Raw genomic sequence first — 17,433 nt, 5'->3', positions numbered from 1 at the left:
ACATGTACATATATCCCCCTCAACTCAATCAGATCGATTGAGTAGGTTTACACCATGCCAAAACTAACAAATCTTTTGAGAAAGAATCCATAATCGTTTTCACTGCCCACTTCAGGGAAGTCCGTAGGACAACGGATGGTTGGTAAGACGGGGGGGAGGGGGGGGCTGCGGTCCACCCGATAACCATATGGTGATGGAGCACCAAGTCGTTTTCCAACAATATCAGCCAACTACTTCCGACATGACTAGCTAATTTTCGGCATCCCAGAGAAATCTACCGCTTCCGCGAGAGACAGTCTAATAAATACCATCGTAAACCGGGACAGTCATATTAGGTGAGACCCGATGTCTTGAGTGTCAATGGTCAGTTCTCGCGGATGCACCCACCCGCCAAGTAAGCCGGCATCAAACAAACACAGATGAGCAAGCAATTTATAAGGAGGCCGCCATCGGGTCACGTATAAACACCATCCGGACCGTCACCTCTGACACCCACCAATCACCGTGACCCCACATCCCCGGTCTCCCGATGCAACCCCGGGCTCCTGCGCGCCGTCACATTTTCTCGGTGCTAGCAGGCCGAGATTTCCTAATTCTGCATATTTCTTTCCTCTGGCACCAACCATCCTAGGGCCACGTCTGCGCAGTCCCTTCACGGCTTACGGCGGCCGGGGGAAGGGAGTGTGGGTGTGGGGGGGTGAGTTGGGACCAAGGCGCCTGACATTGTGGTTCCCAATCAATACTCGCCGGCTTGGAAGACGTGCCCAGCACGACGGCATTCCGATTCAGGCATCACGGATGAATGCGTCCCATCACGGCGCGCCTTCTTCGTGCTCTCGTGACAGGTGCTTACCGCACGGTAGACAGGGTTGGCATGCAGGAGACCGCGGGGAAAAGAAGAGGTTTCTCGGTTCTTGCGACTTGACTTGGTTCGGAACCGGAAGACGGGGCCAGACATGCTACGCTGGCATATTGTCGTGACTTCTTCACGATGGCACATTGCCTCACCTGGGTAATTTATCTGCAGTTGGACTGCATCGTATGGATGGCGGTTAATATCCGCTGCCCTGTTTCTAGTGTCATTGACATATTGTCATCATCATGTTGTCTACGGTCCGGGATGGAAAGTGCTATATATGTGCCGTCCTTTTCGTCTCCCTGTGGCTGCATTTTGCCTGAACTTGTTACCGCTCATCAACCCAGGTCTTCGGGTACCGTTCTTTACACTATAGAGTACGATCTGTTCATCAGAACCAGTGACAAGTTGACACCATGGGCCATCTCAGCCCTTCCTCCCTCCTCCTGGCGTTGGCGGCCACCGTCTCGGCCCACGGCCACGTGAACTGGCTCGTTGCCGATGGCGTCGCCTACCGCGGCTGGGACTCGCCCGCCTTCACCTACTCACCTCCCGCGGGCCCCGTCGTCGGCTGGAAGATCGACCAACCCGACAACGGGTTCGTCGAGCCCGTCAACTTCGGCACGAACGACATCATCTGCCACAAGAACGGCGTCCCCGCCGGCGGCCACGCCACCGTCCCCGCCGGGGCCAAGATCCAGCTCGTCTGGGACACCTGGCCCGACTCGCACAAGGGCCCCGTCATTGACTACCTCGCCAAGTGCAGCGGCGACTGCGAGACGGTCGACAAGACGTCGCTCAACTTCTTCAAGATCGGCGCTGGCGGCCTCATCGACATGTCGCTGCCGAGCGGCAACTGGGCCGCCGACAGGCTCATCGCCAACGGCTTCACCTGGACCGTCCAGATCCCGCCCACCCTCGCCCCGGGCAACTACGTTCTCCGCCACGAGATCCTCGCGCTGCACTCGGGCGGGAACCCCAACGGCGCTCAGGCGTACCCCCAGTGCTTCAACATCAAGGTCACGGGCGGTGGCTCCCTCGCCCCGGCCGGCGTCAAGGGCACGGCGCTGTACAAGGCCGACGACCCGGGCGTCCTCTTCAACCTGTACACAAGTCCCCTAGTCTACCAGATGCCGGGCCCGACGCTGGTCGCGGGACTCCCGTCGACCGTGGCGCAGAGCACCGCCCGGCCCACCGCGACATCGAGCGCCACGCCGCCCGGGGCCACCGGAGGCAACGGCGGGGGCAGCCCGTCGACGACCCTGCGGACGACTACGGTGCCGGTCCCGGCGACCACCACCAGGGCCGCAACGGTGTCGACGACGACGTCTGCGGGCGGCGGCGGCGGCGGAACCGTGCCCAAGTTCGGCCAGTGTGGCGGCCAGGGGTGGACCGGCCTGACAACCTGCGCCGCGGGATCGACCTGCCAAGCTCTGAACCCCTTCTACTCTCAGTGCGTCTAGTGTCGACCTGGGCAGCATATGGCCTACTCAAACAGGACAGTCCAGGATGATCCATCGTGTGTTGTAACTCGTAACTTCATGTACATAGTTTAAGGGGACTTCTTCTCCCATGCAGCACTCGCCACCAAAACACAGCTTCTCTTCGCACTTTTGAGCTGTCATATGTGTGACTCACTCGTGAGGCTTTACAGCTCACGGAATCTTTCTCCAACGTACCCCCCTTACACATAAAACTGGCTTCGAGTGTGGTCCCTAAAGTGTCTGAAATGCGATGGTCTCAATGATCAGACTGTTTATACACTACGGGTTCATATTGAAGATACCGGGATCACCTGTTGACTTAATTTTTTTGTATAAAAAGTCTCCCACCGGCTTCACCATGCTCTATCTTAACGATACTTCTCTCCCGGCCTAGGCAACCCCCTACAGCCCCCGCCGAAGCTTGTGTTTTTATTTGCCGTCGGCATTTTTCTTTCTCCGTATGCGGACCCTCGCCCCGTCGGGCGGAAAGCAGGCCTCGGTCAGCCAGTAGTTCTCCGGCCGCTTGCCGTTGTACTCGGCGGGGAACTCCACGTCGTAGTGCCCCAGCAAGTAGGCGATGATCATCTTGAGCTCAAAGTCGATGAGAAACCGGCCGGGGCACGCGTGCTTGCCGTGGCCGAAGGGCAGGTACTCGGGGCTCGTCGTGACGAAGGAGACGGCGGGCGCCTTCTCGTCCCTGGCGGCGGCGTCCTCGCGCATGCGGGAGAAGCGGAACGGGTCGTATTTGAGGGGGTCCTCGATCACCTCGCCGTCCGTCTGCGCCGGCTGGCCGAGGAAGGAGATGAGGGTGCCCTTGGGCAGCCCTTGACCGTCCGGCGTCTTGATCCCGTCGACCATGACCTTGCGGAACACGGCGCGCCCGCCGAACGAGTTAAGCCGCAGCGTCTCGCGCGCGACGCTGTCCGCCTTGACCATCCTGTTGACCTTGGCCTTTGTCCAGTTGCCGTCCCCGTCGGCGTGCAGCACGCGGTCGACCTCGTCCCTCAGGGCGGCGATGGTGTTGAACTCGGCGTCGGAGCCCAGGATGTTGAGCAGCATGTTGGTGACCTGGAGGGAGGTCTGGTGCATGGAGCCGAAGTTGGCGGCGATGAGGCGCCGCGTCATCATGTCGATGTCGTTGAACTCCTCCGGGCGGTGCTCCTTGGCGTAGCGGGCCATCATCTGTAGGTGGTCTTGCGGTTCGACGTGGTCCGGGTCGTCTCGGTCGTGCTTGAGAATCTCGACGCGCTCTTCCCAGATCGGCTGGAACATCTTCTTGAGCCTGTTGACCTTGCTGTGCAGTGTGAGATTGACCAAAGTTCCGACTACGGGCCGCAGGACGCGAGGGCTGCCCCCCGTAGCGCCTGCGTTCATGATGAGCTGGTTGACTATGTCGATCGACAGGTTCAGGTATTCTTCGTTCCGGCCTGGCGGATGTTAGCACAAGAAGGTCAATGACAGGCTCAAGCTGCGTGCGGAAATTACTCACAAATCCCGGGACCGATGGTGAAGCGGCTGGCCGCCTGGGCCACGACCATTTTGACGGACTCGAACAGGTCGATCTCCTTCCACTCGGGATCGGTCCCGAACCATTTGTCGAATGCGATCCCGAGCTCATCGTTCAAGCTGGCGCAGATGTTCTCCAACACGGCGTTGAGCTCCGTCCGCACGAGGACCCCATGCCACGCGTCATCGACGTAGCGATCGTGGCCCAGTGCCCACTCCACCTGGTCGACCTCGGCGAACGCTTTGCCCAAGTCGAGCGCCGTTTCGGGATAAGTCTGTACCCAGCGCATGGAACTTATAGGCATGATGACCTCGTGGCGGAAGCCGAGCCCGGGAATGACCACCGGCTTGCCCTTCTTCGAGTACTGACACACTCTGGATTAGCGGGATGGAACGCCGGTGAGGGGGGCTCTCCTAGGTGGAAATACGTTATCGTAGGCCTCCCGAAACAAGCCGCGGCAGTCTGTGTAGTACCGCCAGTACGTGCGAAGACTGAATCGCGTGGCCCCTGGGGGTTCGCCCACAAGCGCCATTCCCTTGGGGTACGGGATGGAGTAGAAGGCCCGGCTGATGAGGTACAAAAGAACACCAGAGCCCAAGGCCAGCAGGGCGATGCCTGACAAGCTCGTGGCGGGGGGCAAGAAGTGCGATATGGGCGCCATGGTGGTTCTACGGACGTTGCAGCAAGGAAAAGAGAGCGGAACCCAGGTTGAAGCTGACAGACATTGACATCAATCGAGGACCGGGCAAGGCTTTAAATGTCTTGTCTCTGTGCTGGCAACCTCCGTCTCGTCTGATTGTAAGCGCTAGGAGATTTGGGTGGGCAAAGAAAGTTCGGTTTTGGGGGAGGGATTGCCAGCAGGGATGATCCTCATATTAGTGCGCGCGCTACAATCCTATGTACATTGTACAACTCGAGCCAAAGTCAAATCAACTGAATGCTTTTTGTAAGCTTTGAGGTTGGTATGGCTACGTCGAACTCAAGCGGGAGCCTCGGGGATATGGTCCTATTAGGTCTTTGACATTGTTGCCGATATCTTGAGTGAAATGATATCAAGCCAGTGATGATATAACTAGCCTTTGAGGATAATAACAGTCATCGCTTTCGCTTCGGTGATGACGAGATTCTTTGGTAAATTATGAAGCTATTGTTCACCCCCCTTTTGCACCTACTTCTACATGCCATGCAAGTACAATGCTTGTATCATCCATCCATCACCAACCAGGCTTCTTTACTGCTTGCTGACTGCAGCCGCCACATGGTATTTGGTGGTAAGCCACAACACGGTGAAAAGGGCAAAAATGATGGACGATCAGGGAATCGAACCCTGGACCTACCGCATGCTAAGCGGTCATTATACCACTAAACCAATCGCCCATTTGGATGATCTAGCCCGGACTTGAACCGGAGACCTTCAGTGTGCTCAGCCCGGCGAGGCGACTCGGCGAGATGTTAGACTGACGTGATAACCAACTACACCACCAGACCATGTTGGGTTGTTGACGGGGCAGGAGTGGGTAGTATCATGACCGGCAAATTTTGAAAACTCACGATGGAGACGTTGGTGGAGCGGCGATAGTGGAGCTTCGGAGGCCGAGGCCCCCTCCTGCCGGGAGATCCCACCGGCCTCGAGGCAAGTAAATCAGCAAGCAATACTCATCTCTATCATCTCCAATGTCCGAAAGTATCCACTACCTACAGTAGAAGCTGGGGGGGGGGGGGGGGGGGGGGAGCCACGACGTAAATTGCGAAAATCGACGAAGACATTCCGCGGACAAAGATACCTCAAAGGGTACACTGGGAGACAGACCGAGCTTCAAACTTGCAAATGTGGTATGGGTGACTCATGTACGTGACGCGCCAAAAGCATTCATCTACTTCCAGTAACACTCTGTACATCCACTTGATTTTAACGCCAAACTCCTGAAGGCTTTTTCGTTTTGTGATACAACAACAACAACAACAACAACAACAACAACAACAACAACAACAACAGTGCCCTGCTTCAAACCTCGATGCAGGAATGTCCCTCCTTATGTTCGTCTCGTGGTGGTGCTCGTCTCAACATCGAAATTCTGTCACGGCTTGTTAGCTCCGGCTTCACTCGAACATGAACCATCCAGGCACCTACCATCACTGCTTAAGCTCCGGTGGACTCCTATCCCTGATGGTGATCTCGAGCTCCAGCTGGTCCTTGGCAGAGTGGCTCGTCACCACAATGTCGACGTTCATGGTGTTGGGGAACGTGTACGGGTCCCCGGGGTTGTCGGAAGGCTTGAACCAGTCCTTGGAGGTCGTGCCGTCGTTGTACTTGATCTTGTAATGCGACCGGATGGGCTTGAAGAAGCCGCGTTCGGGCGACTCGATGCCGATGCAGAACGACTGCAGCGCCTCCATCTCCTGCCAGCAGAGGAACACGTCGTCGCGGCCGCTCTTGCCGAAATAGCACCCCTTCGTCCACGACATGATCATCTCCTCATCCTTTCCCAGCTTCGTGCTGTCGGGCAGCTCGTGGACCATTCGTATGTCCGGGGACGTCGGGATCGTGTGCTGGACGAGCTCGAAGCTCTTCGACGCCAGGTTCACAAAGGTGAAGGAGTGATCCGGGTTAATCATCCTGACAGGTGGACTGACCCGTGCTAGTGCGGGGTGGGCGTTCGCCATGGTTGGCACTTTGGGTCCGAATTTATATCCCGGTCGGGATTTGTTTGGCACAGCTGAGAAACCCCTGGCTGTGGATACCTGGGCTGACCTGAGGAGAAACTTAAAGCAGCGGTGGAATCTTGTTGAGGACCGAAAATACGAACTTTCTTGGGATGTTCTGTTGATAATAAAGCCGACACACATCGGAGGAATGCTAGTGGGCTGACGTCCGTGGCAACATTCCGCATCCGGACTGGCCCGGCGCCTTTCCTGGTTGTGTGGCCAAGTCCCCCATGGCTTCCACGGCGTCGTTCTCGTCGGTTCTACTCGGCATGGTTCTGGTCTATGGGTTCTTGGTGAGACTCGAAGACGACTATGTTCGTTTGCAGCCCGGATGTTGACGCTGCCGCGGCTGGAGGTTCCTTGGCATGTTGGTCAGTCGGCACGCAACATGTCCATAGATTCCGCATTCGATCCGCGTCAATCCCGCCCATGGCAAATATTCCGCTTCCTACGCAAGGGCATTCACGATCTACGGTTCTTTTCGTGACCTCTACCTGGTCACGATGCAGACCGGCTGTGAAGCCGACACGAAAAGACTAAACAGGATGAACAGTCTGATGCCCCTAAGTAGCGACGATCTCAAAAAAAAAACTTGTGCAACCCATCAAGGTCGGGAAAAACCAGCCGGATGGATCTAGTCTTCCGGATTTAGTGCCCCGCGACGCAACGCCACAGAAAGTCTTGAATCGTGCACTTGATCAAACTTGGATAAGTTGACAAAAGCTGATCTCGCTCTTGAAGCATGCTTCTGTGTCGAGACAAAGACCTCCGCGGCGACTAGTTGGTGTGACAGTATGAGTTGCGTTATTGATTCATCTCTCTTTTCTTTTAGCCTCGCGATCTTGTGCGGGACTGTAAACATACTCCGCAAGCTCTCCAAACTGCCGGTGGCTATCTTTGCCCCGTTCCATGTCTGAAAATGGTTATTTGTAAATCGAAACGGGTCATGAGGATCATTCCGTTTGAACCTGGACTAGTCAGAAGCCAAAATAGCTTGTGAGGGGATAGATAGATGGGCTTGTGTTCCAAATCAATGCTCTGTACAGTTGAACACACGAATTCTCAAAACGCTCGCTGGGAATCTTTCCGCACTAATGATTATTTCTGCAACGTATTCCGCCGTATTGTCAGGAAATCATCCTCTATACCTCGAGGCAGGTTCCAAGCTCGGCCAGCAGGTCCTCCGCGAGAACGTCGATGGCCCCCGTCCGCTGGTCCTCTATTCCGAAGGAGAGGAAGAGCACATCGTCCAAAAAACCATGGTATCTCTGGTCCTTCCTCTTCCAACTCATAGACGTTACGTAAAACATGTCGGAGCTCCCATCAAGCCTCTTCTTCCGGCCACGGATCCACAAGGGCTTCTTCGACACTGCGAACACTTCAAACGGCGCCCTTTGTCGGAACACCATGACGTACGGTTCGTACTCGCTGTGGAAGCGGTAGAACGTCTTGTGCTGGAACACCGTGATGATGAACGTGTTGTCGCTGGTGGCCTTACAGGCCGGGTCGCTCCGCTTGCAGAACGAGACGCTGAGGGAGTTGGTCGCCTGGTGTATCGATTCCAGATCTGGCGGCAGCTTCGGCATGTACTTGCTCAGGCACGCCTCGTCCCCGGCTGCCAAGGGCGCGAGGTCCGGTCCCACGGAGCCGTCTGCGTTCAGTTTGGCAAAGACCCGTTTCGGCGCCACGTCCTGGTGGAGGTAGATCACCCCCTCCTCGTCCCAGAAAGCGAACCAGTTCTTCTCCATCGTGCCCCATGGCGCCGGGCGTTGCAGCTCCGTGCCACGCCCGAAGCCTATGTCGGGCGACGTTTCAAAGTCCCAGTCACCGAGCGTGCGGAAGTCCTGCATGAACTGTCCGAAGCACGCGAAGATTGAGTTGGACCCAAACACGATGAACGGGGCTTTGGGGCCGTAGAAGACGCGGGCATCGTGCGGTCCAACATTCAGGGCGATATAAGCTAATTTGGGGGGGCATTTGTCGTCTCCGCTCTTGGTAGCGACGATGGGCAGGGCAGTCGGTACGTCGACACAGGTGAGGCCTTCTGATGTGAAGACGGCGTTGCAAACGAGCTCGACATGCTCGACAGTTTTGTCGTCTGCTTTTCTCTTCTGTGCCACGACGATAAAGGTGTTGTCCAGAGTGGGGTGGGGCAAGATATTAGGGTTGATAGCTTCCAGTTCGCCGAAAAGGATCAGGAAGAAGTTTTTGTCAAAGGTAGACGACGAGACTATTTCGTGGTGGGCTGTCGCTTCTGTTGGAGCCGAGGGCGGTGGGGAGACCGCGAACCCGGTCCGTGACTGTGTAGGTGCTGCCGAGTTCGGCGGTTGCGAGAACGGCTTGAGCCCGTCATTCAATCTCCAATTCGTTGATAAGACGTGGTCGAACCAGCGGTTGGGACCCGGAGCGGAGCTCCTGAGGTCGAGACATCGGATGCCGACGTAGGCGAGAAAGAGAAAGGGGCCGAGGATGAGGACGACACGCTTGAAATCCCTGGCTAGCATTGCGAAGGGCTCTCCGCAGACGCCGAGGTCTCCTCGGGGTCGTGCGGCCGGGAGTCCGGGGACGAGCAGCGTACACGGCTAGGATTCCAAGAAGAAGAGACAAATGTCGCAGTTGTTCTGCTGACTAGGTTCTGCTGAACTGAGTCGGCCTTGACTGGGAGGTGAGGCGCGGTGAGAAAGGGTTCCGGAGCATCGGCACAGACAGAGAGCTCTTCTGGATCAGGTGTATCCCAGGATCAGGATTGCATCGGGCAAGAATACCAAGGAATGTGGGGGAAAGTGGCAGTCGATATCTTTGTGATGGTATGGAGCTATAGGGGGCATGAGGCATCATGCGGAAGACATCGGGAGATGTATGCCGTATGATGGAGATTAGCAGGTCAGCAAGGGAAGACGACCATGATCCATTGATTGATGCTTGGGTTTCCCCTCACTTGCTTACAATCTCGTATCGGGCCTTATGCCTCCCAGCCACTCAAAGCGTTTGTGCAAAGGGTTTGGCCGAACTGGACCACGGTGGTGCCAGAGACAAGATCCCGAATTTGCGGAATGATGTGCCCTCAGAAGCCGTCACTCTTGCCTTCGGACATGTGAGCATGTGTAAGTAGGTGTGCCTCGGTGAGGTGCACGAACCCCTGGTCAGAGTTGCAATCCCTCCCCTCCTCTCCCCTCACGAGCCTCCACACACCAGTTCCGATTCGGGCAGTGATTCCGTTCCTGCAGCCACGTTGGGTGTGATGCAGCTGCAAGTCGAGACTAAAATGAAGCCATACGAGAAAGCCAGACATGCGGTCTGTTGGAACGAATCGTTTGCACCCTCCGCAAGCCTCTTCGTAGCGGGAGTCGGTTTGCTCGTAAGTCTGTGACGGTCTCGAAGCCATCAGCACAGCTCATGCCGCCGGCTCGCGTGGCAAATGTCTTCTGGGGTGAGTATTGGGTGATTGTAGTTGAACTAGAATAGACAGTTGGAAGTTGACTGTCTTGAGCTGAAGCCAGTCGCATCACACAACGGCTTTGCCATCGCAACCAGCTGTTTTGTAGTTTCACTCGATGAAAGAATAGCTATTTTTATCGATCAATTACAAGTGCTGTACACTAGTTACTAGATGCCGTATCGTCTCGGTCTTGCCGAACAAACCTGTGGCTGAAGGCCCGGCTCACTATCCAGTTCGCTTTCTTAGCCTTTTACCGCCACAGCCGGAGCGTTAAGCGTCTTCCTGTAGAGCCATTGCGCTACCCTAACGCTAGGCTCGTCAATGAACCTCGTCACAACCTCGGCCAGCCAGAGAGTCGTGGGCAAGATAATGAGATGCGGGAGCAGGAAGGCCGGCTCCAGCCCGAGAGGGCCGATCTTTGGCAACACGAACTTGTCGACCAGGTGGGCGAGGTGTTCCTTCTCCGAGTCCTTGTAATACCCCGCGGCCGTGTAGAGGCGGTCACCCAGCGTCCCCAGGACGGGCCCGTGGACCAGATAGAGGGCGAACGAGATCCGCCCGAGATACTGGCAAAAGCGCGTCTCGAAGAACCTCTTCAGCCACCAGATGCGAGGAACCGAGGCGACGAGCAGGACGGCGGCCCAGAAGAGGTAGAACCACTTGTAGTCGAAGACGGCCTGCGGCTTGAGCAGGGACAAGTAGTACCATCCGCGGTTTTCGCGCATCTTCGAGACGTCGCCCGTGTACGATGGGACGCCGCCCAGGTACATGGAAAAGACGAAGAGGTGGTAGAAGAAGAAGGTCTTGGCCGGTTCCAGCTTCTTGAAGATGTTCGGCAGATCATTCTTCTTCGCCAGCAGGTCTAGGTCGCAGAGAATCATGCCCATGACGAACATGGCGCCGTACCATCCGTCGGCAACGTACATGAAGTAGAATGCCAGCCCGGCCTCGCACCAGAGCCTGGCGTTTCTAGTGCATCGCGAGAACGAGAGGAGCGCCGTGTAGATGATGACCGACCCTTTCATCTCCACGGGGATCGACCAAAGATGAGGGTTCCAGCTGAAGAAAGGACTGCCGCCGGTGGTGAAGACGAAGCTGAAGTTCTTCAGCTCGCAGTACCAGAGCCATACGTCTTCTCGCCAGGTCGACGAGCGGTCGATGTTGTCGACCCACATGTCGAAGAGATGGAGAAAGGTCATGAAGACGAAGGTGGTCGCCATCAAGGGAAGGTATAGTCTGAGCCAGCGCCTGAACAAGGCCGAGCCGATGTTCTCTGCCAGTTTGGCATGGTCCCCCGATTGAATCAGGCCCAGCGGTTTGGCGGACAGCACGTAGCCGGATATGACGAAGAACACAGACACGGCGAAATGACCGCCGGTGAAGAGGTGCCGTATCCCGGGAAAGGCGGCGAGGTGGTGCTTGTCCTCGTAGCCAAAGGCGTTCTCAAAGATGCGGTTCTGCACGTGCGGCTCGTGGGCCCAGAGCTGATTGTGGTGCCAGTAGACCAGGAACGCGGCGAACCCTCGGAGGCCGTCGAGGTAGGCCGTTGGCCGCAGAGCCTCCGGTTGTTTGGTGTCTTTGATGGGCCAGAAGAAGGACCCGAGGCGGGCGAGGTTCAGACGCGAGGGCCGTCTGCTCCGTAGAAGGGTGGCCGGCTTCCAGTCGCCGTCTTCGGTCAGCCATCTGGACTTGTCGCACCAGGTTGGTTTGACTTCGTCCCAATCTTGGCTGTCGAGAATGCCCTCGTTTCTGGAGGGCATCTTTGACGGGGTGGTGAAGTGTTGAAGCAGTCGATGTGAAGAGGAAGGTTTCGGCCTCAAGCTGTCCACGATGTGGGGGATGAATGCTGACGGGCGTGTGCTGGTGCTGCAGGATGGGAATGTTCCAACCCTTACCACTCTGGGGTGCTTGTTGATTTGGGGAAAAAGAGGCACGGCTCTTTTCAGTATCAGAGGAATCTGAACGGCGATTTTCAGCTCAAATTGTCCTTGGACGGGGATGGTCAAGGCTTGGCGTTGGTTCTTTTCGTTATTTTTACCAAGTAAGCTCATGAGATATGCTTGCTGTTAACGACTTGTTCATCCAAAGTTTCACAAGCAAAAACAAGGTCAACTAACATGCGCACCAGCATCTGAACCATGAGATAGTCCCGAGGCCGAGCAATGTCGAAGGGTGTGGGGAGGTGGGCTGAGCCTAGGATGAACCGTCTGGGGGTCCTGGTCCAATATGCGGGGGAACTGGCAGGGGTAGATAGAATGCGGAGAGACAGGCTTCAGACCAACACCAAAATGAGTAAGTTTAGCGGCGTCGGAAGGATACGATATCACCAAAAGGTCCTTCATCGTGACGTACAGACCATACATAAATTCCAACCAGGCCGGACGGCCCTTGTACTGTTGTAGAGCGGCGTAGCATCAGCTCGTCCACCTAGGTTAGGTGACTGTTCCGACATGCATGTGAACCACAGCATCTCCGACTCAAGCTACTCGGCCGGTTGGATCACCTCGACATCTCCCTACGGGTTGACCGGCTGCTTGGAAGCCCTCCTTATTGGGTAGATTCCGCCGGCCTTCGCTCCCCTGACTATCGTAGACCGTGGATGCCGGTGGCCAGGATCGGCCCAATCGACTCTCGAACAAGCTCAGTCTCCCGGCGCTATTATGGCGCGAAACGCAGCAGGCCGCAACGAGTGGTTCTCGTCACATCCCCCACCTCGTCCTGAACGTCTTCGATCTCTGGGGCTGCCTGACCTTCTTCGGTGCCAGATTGTGGCTTTGGCCTGCACGAATGAGAGAGAGCACCGTTAAGTTCCCATGCCAGCCTCTCTCTCGTATTGAATGACGGGTTGGATAGTCACCCCTCCCAACAAGTTTAAGCCCGAGTATTGCACGACGGCCACACAGAATGAACACGATGTGACTTCACACAGGCGACCTCGGCGTTCCTCTCTCAGCTTGGCCCTTGCATCCCGGCTTGTGAAAGTGATGTGCAACACCAACTGAGGGCCAGATGCCGGGTTACCGTGGGGTCATCCTGGCCTAGACGAAGAGGATACTTGGGGTCGCGTGCCTGCATGCAAGAAGAGTCTTCAAATCTCCACATACATCCTTCTTATGCTGCTCTTATGCTCCCTCGCATCTCCACCCAAAAGCTTGGTTCAAAAACTTCTTCAGTTGAACATCTCCTAGGCAGAGAGCTCTTGACGACTTCAGGCACCATGTCATCGCCCCTTATGAGTCCACTGAGTCCTTTGGGCCCAACCGGCTCGACCAAGGCCAACTTTTTCAGAAACAGAGTCCCGACACAACTACGGAGGTGTATACCTTTGTACATCATTTGTGTCTGCATAACTTTTCTTGTTACCAACCTCGATTGGTTCGGATCGATGCCAAAGCCGGTCCATCTTTCCAAACGAGGCGGTCAATATTCCACAGCGAGTAAGCGTCCGGCTTTCCCCAAGAAGATCTGGCAGTCTTGGAAGGTTGCGCCGTTCGCCTTTGAAATCGAGCAGATCCTCACTGCGCGTACGTGGACGGACAAGAACCCTGGGTACCGGTACGAGGTCCTCACCGACAACAATGACATAGAGTATGTCGAAGAGCACTACGGGCCCGACGGCTTCGACCGCCCAGACATTGTCGACATGTACCGCAACGTGAACGCCACCATCATCAAGGCCGACCTCCTCCGTTACATGATCATGTACGCCGAGGGCGGGGTCTACGCCGACATCGACGTGGAGGACCTCCGACCCGTCAGCCGATGGATCCCGGAACGGTATGCGGAGGCCGACATCGACCTCGTTATCGGCGTCGAGATCGATCAGCCGCACTTCAAAGACCACCCGATCCTCGGCAAGAAGTCCATGTCTTTCTGCCAGTGGACCTTCATGTCGCGGCCCGGCCATCCCGTCATGCTGAAGCTGGTCGAGAACATCATGACATGGCTCGGCGACGTCGCCAAGTCGCAGGGCGTGTCCATCTCGGAGGTCAAGCTCGACTTCGACGAGGTCATCAGCGGCACGGGACCGTCGGCCTTCACGAGAGCCGTGCTGGAGGTGATGAGCGCTCGGTCTCGATCGGGGGCGGTAACGTGGGACACCTTCCACGACATTGACGAGTCCAAGGTCGTCAGCAACATCCTGGTCCGCGACGTCGAGTCCTTCGCCGCCGGCCAGGGCCACTCCGATTCGGGGAACCACAACTCCAGAGGCGCCCTGGTCAAGCACCACTACCACGCGTCCAACTGGCCCAGCCGGCACCCGCGGTTCAGACACCCCATCTTCGGCGAGGTTGAGAGGTGCAACTGGAACATCGAGTGCGTCATGAAGTGGGACCAGGACATCGCCGCCTTCAACTCGCTCTCCCCCGAGGAACAGAAGCAGACCATCGAAGAGCACGAGAAGCTGCAGAAGCTGCAGGCTCAGCAGGCGCAGCAGGCGCAGCAGGCGCAGCAGAAGGCGGATCAGCAGAAGGCCGCCGGGCAGATGGCATTGCAGCCCCCACCCCAGCAGCCTCTCCAGATTCCCGCGGCCCAGCTTGCGCAGCAGGAGGAACTGAAGATCAAGTGAACAGTCTTTTTGCGTTGACTTGTCCGTCGATGATGGTACTACCACAACGAACCCGGCATCTACAACTAGGCCACACCCGACGCGAAGAACGTTATTGTTCCCAAACGTCATGATAGAGGCATGTCCGACTGGGAGTTACGACATGGATGAAGCAGAACAAGTCATGAGTGCGAAGTATAGCCACGGCCTACGTTGATTCGAGACAGAGCTATATGAGGTTGCCTTGGAGCACATTGATCTGCGTGCCTGATTTGTGTTGCAGGAGCAATGTGGTCTCGCATCTTCATGGGTTTAGCATATGGACTAAGCCCGTTTTCCGCATCGTGCGAGGAGTGGCATAGACATGCAGTCAAGCGCGGTATTGACGAGAGCAGTTGATGCTGGAAACACCCCTCGATCTTTATACCTGTCTTTAGCAGCACCAGTAAATCGTCATCAAATGTGAGCAGCCAGTCATTTTGAAAGAACAATCACTGCGGTCGTTGTCTTCGCAGAACCAGATTCACTTTCCCGATGCCATTCTTTTCCCAAGTGTCTCAAACGACGGGAGCTTTAAGTGAGATATATTACTCGTAAAGGTAATTCATGAGGTTTCATGTCAATTCATGTATTCAAATGTACGAAAGTATTTGTGCAGTCTCTTGTCTCGAGGCCTCGACCCATGAGAGTCTGGAGCCGGTTCAAGATCGAATATGTACAGGGGTTGGTTCCTCCACTACCTCTTGCGTATCAGAGTTCTACTTCAAACTCTCAGACCAATAGCATCGTCTCTCGTAACCCGCCATGACGGCAGCGAATTAAAAGGTTAGCTTCTGGCCAGCCTGTCCAGGAACAGTAGCGGCAACGTTGGCAGAGCCGAGAAGCGTGTAAGAGTACGGGGGAGAGTTGGCGTTCAGCGTGCCGACGGGAGCGAGGTTGGCAGCACCGCCAAGGTCGTTTCCGATGGACACGGCGTAGCCGACAATATCGGAGTCTTGGGAAGTGATGGGGACGGTCACGTTCTTGAAGACGGTGCTCTGGACGAGGACCTGGGCGTTCTGGCGGGTGTTGATGGCAGAGTTGCCGCTGCGCGTTTGTTAGTCTTTTGGTGAGCTCAGTTGGAAGACCGAAAATACAAAGACTTACTTGAGGTAGTAAGAGTTGTAGATGTGACCGGTGCCGAACCGCAGGGACGGGCCGCGGGAGCCAAAGTTGGCCCAGTAGTTGTTGGCGTAGGTGATGCGGAGGTGGCCGCTGTCCACGGCGCCGTTGTTCTCGCTGTGTCCAATCAAGGAAGTCTTCCAGTGGTCATGGAAGTAGGTGCTGGTGAGCGTCAGTGAGGGATATTTTCGGGCTGAAGAGTTGATGAACGTTGGCATACTAAGAAATGGTGATGTAGTCGGCTCCGTGGGAGGCATCCACTTGGCCGTCGTAGTAGTCCTTGTCGGCGACAAGGGCCGAGCTGAACTCGCTGTGGTCGATCCACACGTTGGTGCTTTGCTGGAGAGAGAGAAGGACGTTTCGTCAGTTTCCTTGAACACACTGTTTAGCACCTCGCAGGTTTTTCTCTTACCTCAATCTTGACACCGTCACCTGTGGAAGCCAGGACGAAAGAAGACTTGATGTTGCGAATGATGACGTTCGACTGCCGACGAACATGCAGACCAATGCCCTCAAATCCTGTACACAATCTGGTGAGTCGCCGATAGCAAATTTCTGTGGACTGTATGGCTCACCTCCGCCAGGAAGACCAATGACAGATTTGTTGCTGCCGATGCGGACATTGGCAGTGCCCTTGATGATGCCCTTGACAACAACGACCCTGGGCGTGGTGTCCTTCTCGTTCACGGCCGCGGTGAACTCGGCGAGGGACGAGACAGTGGTGACGGTGCCGCCGGATCCTCCAGAAGTTCTGCGATTATGATCAGCCCCCGGTTCCGAGACACAGATTGATCGTCGTGAGCCTTACCCCCCGTTCAGGGTGGCATAGCCAATTGTCGCCTTGTCGGAGACAGAGGCACGCTTCACAAGGTGGGCCTTGTCGGCGACGTTGTCGACGGTGGGCGTCGGGGTCGCGGCCGCGAGGGCGAAGAGCGTTGCCAAGGCGGATGTGATCTTCATCTTGAGAGCAATTGGGTTTGTCTGGTGTATTTTGCGAATTAAGGAGCTTTCAAGATCTGCCAGGAGGATCTAGTGTCGAGTATCGTGAGCTGCTGAGCAACTATTCAATCCCCAGAAACGTGGTCCTTTGCCCATGCTTTATATATACATCGGCATCACCGGGCTCCCACGAACATGTCCATCCACTGCGCAAGGGTGTCTCCATCACGAGATCACGTTGCGCATCCGAAAAATTGCGGAATCGCTTGCGAAATTTGGCCAACTGATCCAAAGTAAACCCAAGAACGGCCAGGCTCGCGGTGTTAGAGGGTGGCATTGGGCGACGGACCAGATGGCCCTCACAATTCCGCGAATGACAGCCCATCGCCACAGCGGGATCCAAGCTTCTATCTGTTTCCTCCACTCCCCGGTCGGCCTTCGATTTGATAAGCCCGGCTCTGAAAGAAATGACCAGTCATCACGGGCGAGATTGCACGCTGACGCTAACGCCATTCTGCCCAGGCTCGTAGCAAGAGAGCGGGAACCCCTCAATCCTAAAAGAAAACAAGCTTGTTTGCTAAGGTTGAATCTATCCGCTCACTCACAACTTGCTTATTGGGTGGGGCGGCCGTCGTCTTGTGTCATGTAGAGTTGAGATATGGATTGCGGCATGGGAGCGTCCGGGGGTTGTCGTTGGAGAAATTTCCTCAAATCAGAATCTCGGCCTGCATAGACATGCAGCTACCGGCAGCATCTGGGGTGCAGAGCGGTCGTTACCCCAGGACAAGAGGA

General features: G+C 56.0%; 7 protein-coding genes across 7 annotated transcripts; 2 read left to right on the top strand and 5 right to left on the bottom strand.

The window, feature by feature from the left end:
• Positions 1-1,216: 1,216 nt before the first annotated feature.
• On the top strand, positions 1,217-2,320 carry CDEST_09523 (Putative Cellulose-binding domain, fungal, auxiliary Activity family 9). The gene has a single exon (XM_062925682.1). The coding sequence runs from the start codon at positions 1,273-1,275 to the stop codon at positions 2,317-2,319; it is 1,047 nt and encodes a 348-aa protein (XP_062781733.1). The 5' UTR covers positions 1,217-1,272; the 3' UTR covers position 2,320.
• Position 2,321: 1 nt separating this feature from the next.
• On the bottom strand, positions 2,322-4,588 carry CDEST_09522 (Putative cytochrome P450). The gene is made up of 3 exons (XM_062925681.1): positions 4,275-4,588; positions 3,830-4,211; positions 2,322-3,767 (listed from the first exon to the last, which is right to left on the bottom strand). Exons 1-3 carry the CDS (start codon positions 4,506-4,508, stop codon positions 2,770-2,772), a joined length of 1,614 nt encoding a protein of 537 aa, XP_062781732.1. The 5' UTR covers positions 4,509-4,588; the 3' UTR covers positions 2,322-2,769.
• A 1,092-nt stretch (positions 4,589-5,680) lies between these two features.
• On the bottom strand, positions 5,681-6,712 carry CDEST_09521 (uncharacterized protein). The gene is made up of 2 exons (XM_062925680.1): positions 5,979-6,712; positions 5,681-5,922 (listed from the first exon to the last, which is right to left on the bottom strand). Exon 1 carries the CDS (start codon positions 6,692-6,694, stop codon positions 5,981-5,983), a length of 714 nt encoding a protein of 237 aa, XP_062781731.1. The 5' UTR covers positions 6,695-6,712; the 3' UTR covers positions 5,681-5,922; positions 5,979-5,980.
• A 757-nt stretch (positions 6,713-7,469) lies between these two features.
• Positions 7,470-9,689, bottom strand: CDEST_09520 (uncharacterized protein). The gene has a single exon (XM_062925679.1). The coding sequence runs from the start codon at positions 9,055-9,057 to the stop codon at positions 7,696-7,698; it is 1,362 nt and encodes a 453-aa protein (XP_062781730.1). The 5' UTR covers positions 9,058-9,689; the 3' UTR covers positions 7,470-7,695.
• A 545-nt stretch (positions 9,690-10,234) lies between these two features.
• On the bottom strand, positions 10,235-11,752 carry CDEST_09519 (Putative acyltransferase 3 domain-containing protein; the record flags this gene model as incomplete). Its single annotated transcript, XM_062925678.1, has 1 exon — positions 10,235-11,752. The coding sequence occupies one exon, from the start codon at positions 11,750-11,752 to the stop codon at positions 10,235-10,237; it is 1,518 nt and encodes a 505-aa protein (XP_062781729.1).
• A 1,457-nt stretch (positions 11,753-13,209) lies between these two features.
• On the top strand, positions 13,210-14,562 carry CDEST_09518 (Putative glycosyltransferase, DXD sugar-binding, nucleotide-diphospho-sugar transferase; the record flags this gene model as incomplete). Its single annotated transcript, XM_062925677.1, has 1 exon — positions 13,210-14,562. The coding sequence occupies one exon, from the start codon at positions 13,210-13,212 to the stop codon at positions 14,560-14,562; it is 1,353 nt and encodes a 450-aa protein (XP_062781728.1).
• Positions 14,563-14,643: 81 nt separating this feature from the next.
• On the bottom strand, positions 14,644-16,751 carry CDEST_09517 (Putative pectate lyase, pectin lyase/virulence factor). Its single transcript, XM_062925676.1, has 6 exons — positions 16,511-16,751; positions 16,278-16,453; positions 16,115-16,221; positions 15,923-16,041; positions 15,688-15,864; positions 14,644-15,627 (listed from the first exon to the last, which is right to left on the bottom strand). The coding sequence occupies exons 1-6, from the start codon at positions 16,660-16,662 to the stop codon at positions 15,360-15,362; spliced, it is 999 nt and encodes a 332-aa protein (XP_062781727.1). The 5' UTR covers positions 16,663-16,751; the 3' UTR covers positions 14,644-15,359.
• Positions 16,752-17,433: the final 682 nt, after the last annotated feature.

Source organism: Colletotrichum destructivum, chromosome 6, assembly GCF_034447905.1.
Source record: "Colletotrichum destructivum chromosome 6, complete sequence".
NCBI classification, from domain to species: domain Eukaryota; kingdom Fungi; phylum Ascomycota; class Sordariomycetes; order Glomerellales; family Glomerellaceae; genus Colletotrichum; species Colletotrichum destructivum.
Note: the sequence above shows the minus strand (reverse complement) of the source record. Positions and strands in the feature narration are given on the sequence as shown.

Coding starts and splice junctions, on each gene's coding strand:
- CDEST_09520 (XM_062925679.1), bottom strand. CDS start 9,057: ATGCTAGCCAGGGATTTCAAGCGTGTCGTCCTCATCCTCGGCCCCTTT.
- CDEST_09521 (XM_062925680.1), bottom strand. CDS start 6,694: ATGTGTGTCGGCTTTATTATCAACAGAACATCCCAAGAAAGTTCGTAT.
- CDEST_09522 (XM_062925681.1), bottom strand. CDS start 4,508: ATGGCGCCCATATCGCACTTCTTGCCCCCCGCCACGAGCTTGTCAGGC. Junction 4,212..4,274: donor TTCGGGAGGCCTACGATAAC/GTATTTCCACCT, acceptor AGAGTGTGTCAG/TACTCGAAGAAGGGCAAGCC. Junction 3,768..3,829: donor CACCATCGGTCCCGGGATTT/GTGAGTAATTTC, acceptor AACATCCGCCAG/GCCGGAACGAAGAATACCTG.
- CDEST_09523 (XM_062925682.1), top strand. CDS start 1,273: ATGGGCCATCTCAGCCCTTCCTCCCTCCTCCTGGCGTTGGCGGCCACC.
- CDEST_09517 (XM_062925676.1), bottom strand. CDS start 16,662: ATGAAGATCACATCCGCCTTGGCAACGCTCTTCGCCCTCGCGGCCGCG. Junction 16,042..16,114: donor GTGACGGTGTCAAGATTGAG/GTAAGAGAAAAA, acceptor CTCTCTCTCCAG/CAAAGCACCAACGTGTGGAT. Junction 15,865..15,922: donor GACTACATCACCATTTCTTA/GTATGCCAACGT, acceptor GACGCTCACCAG/CACCTACTTCCATGACCACT.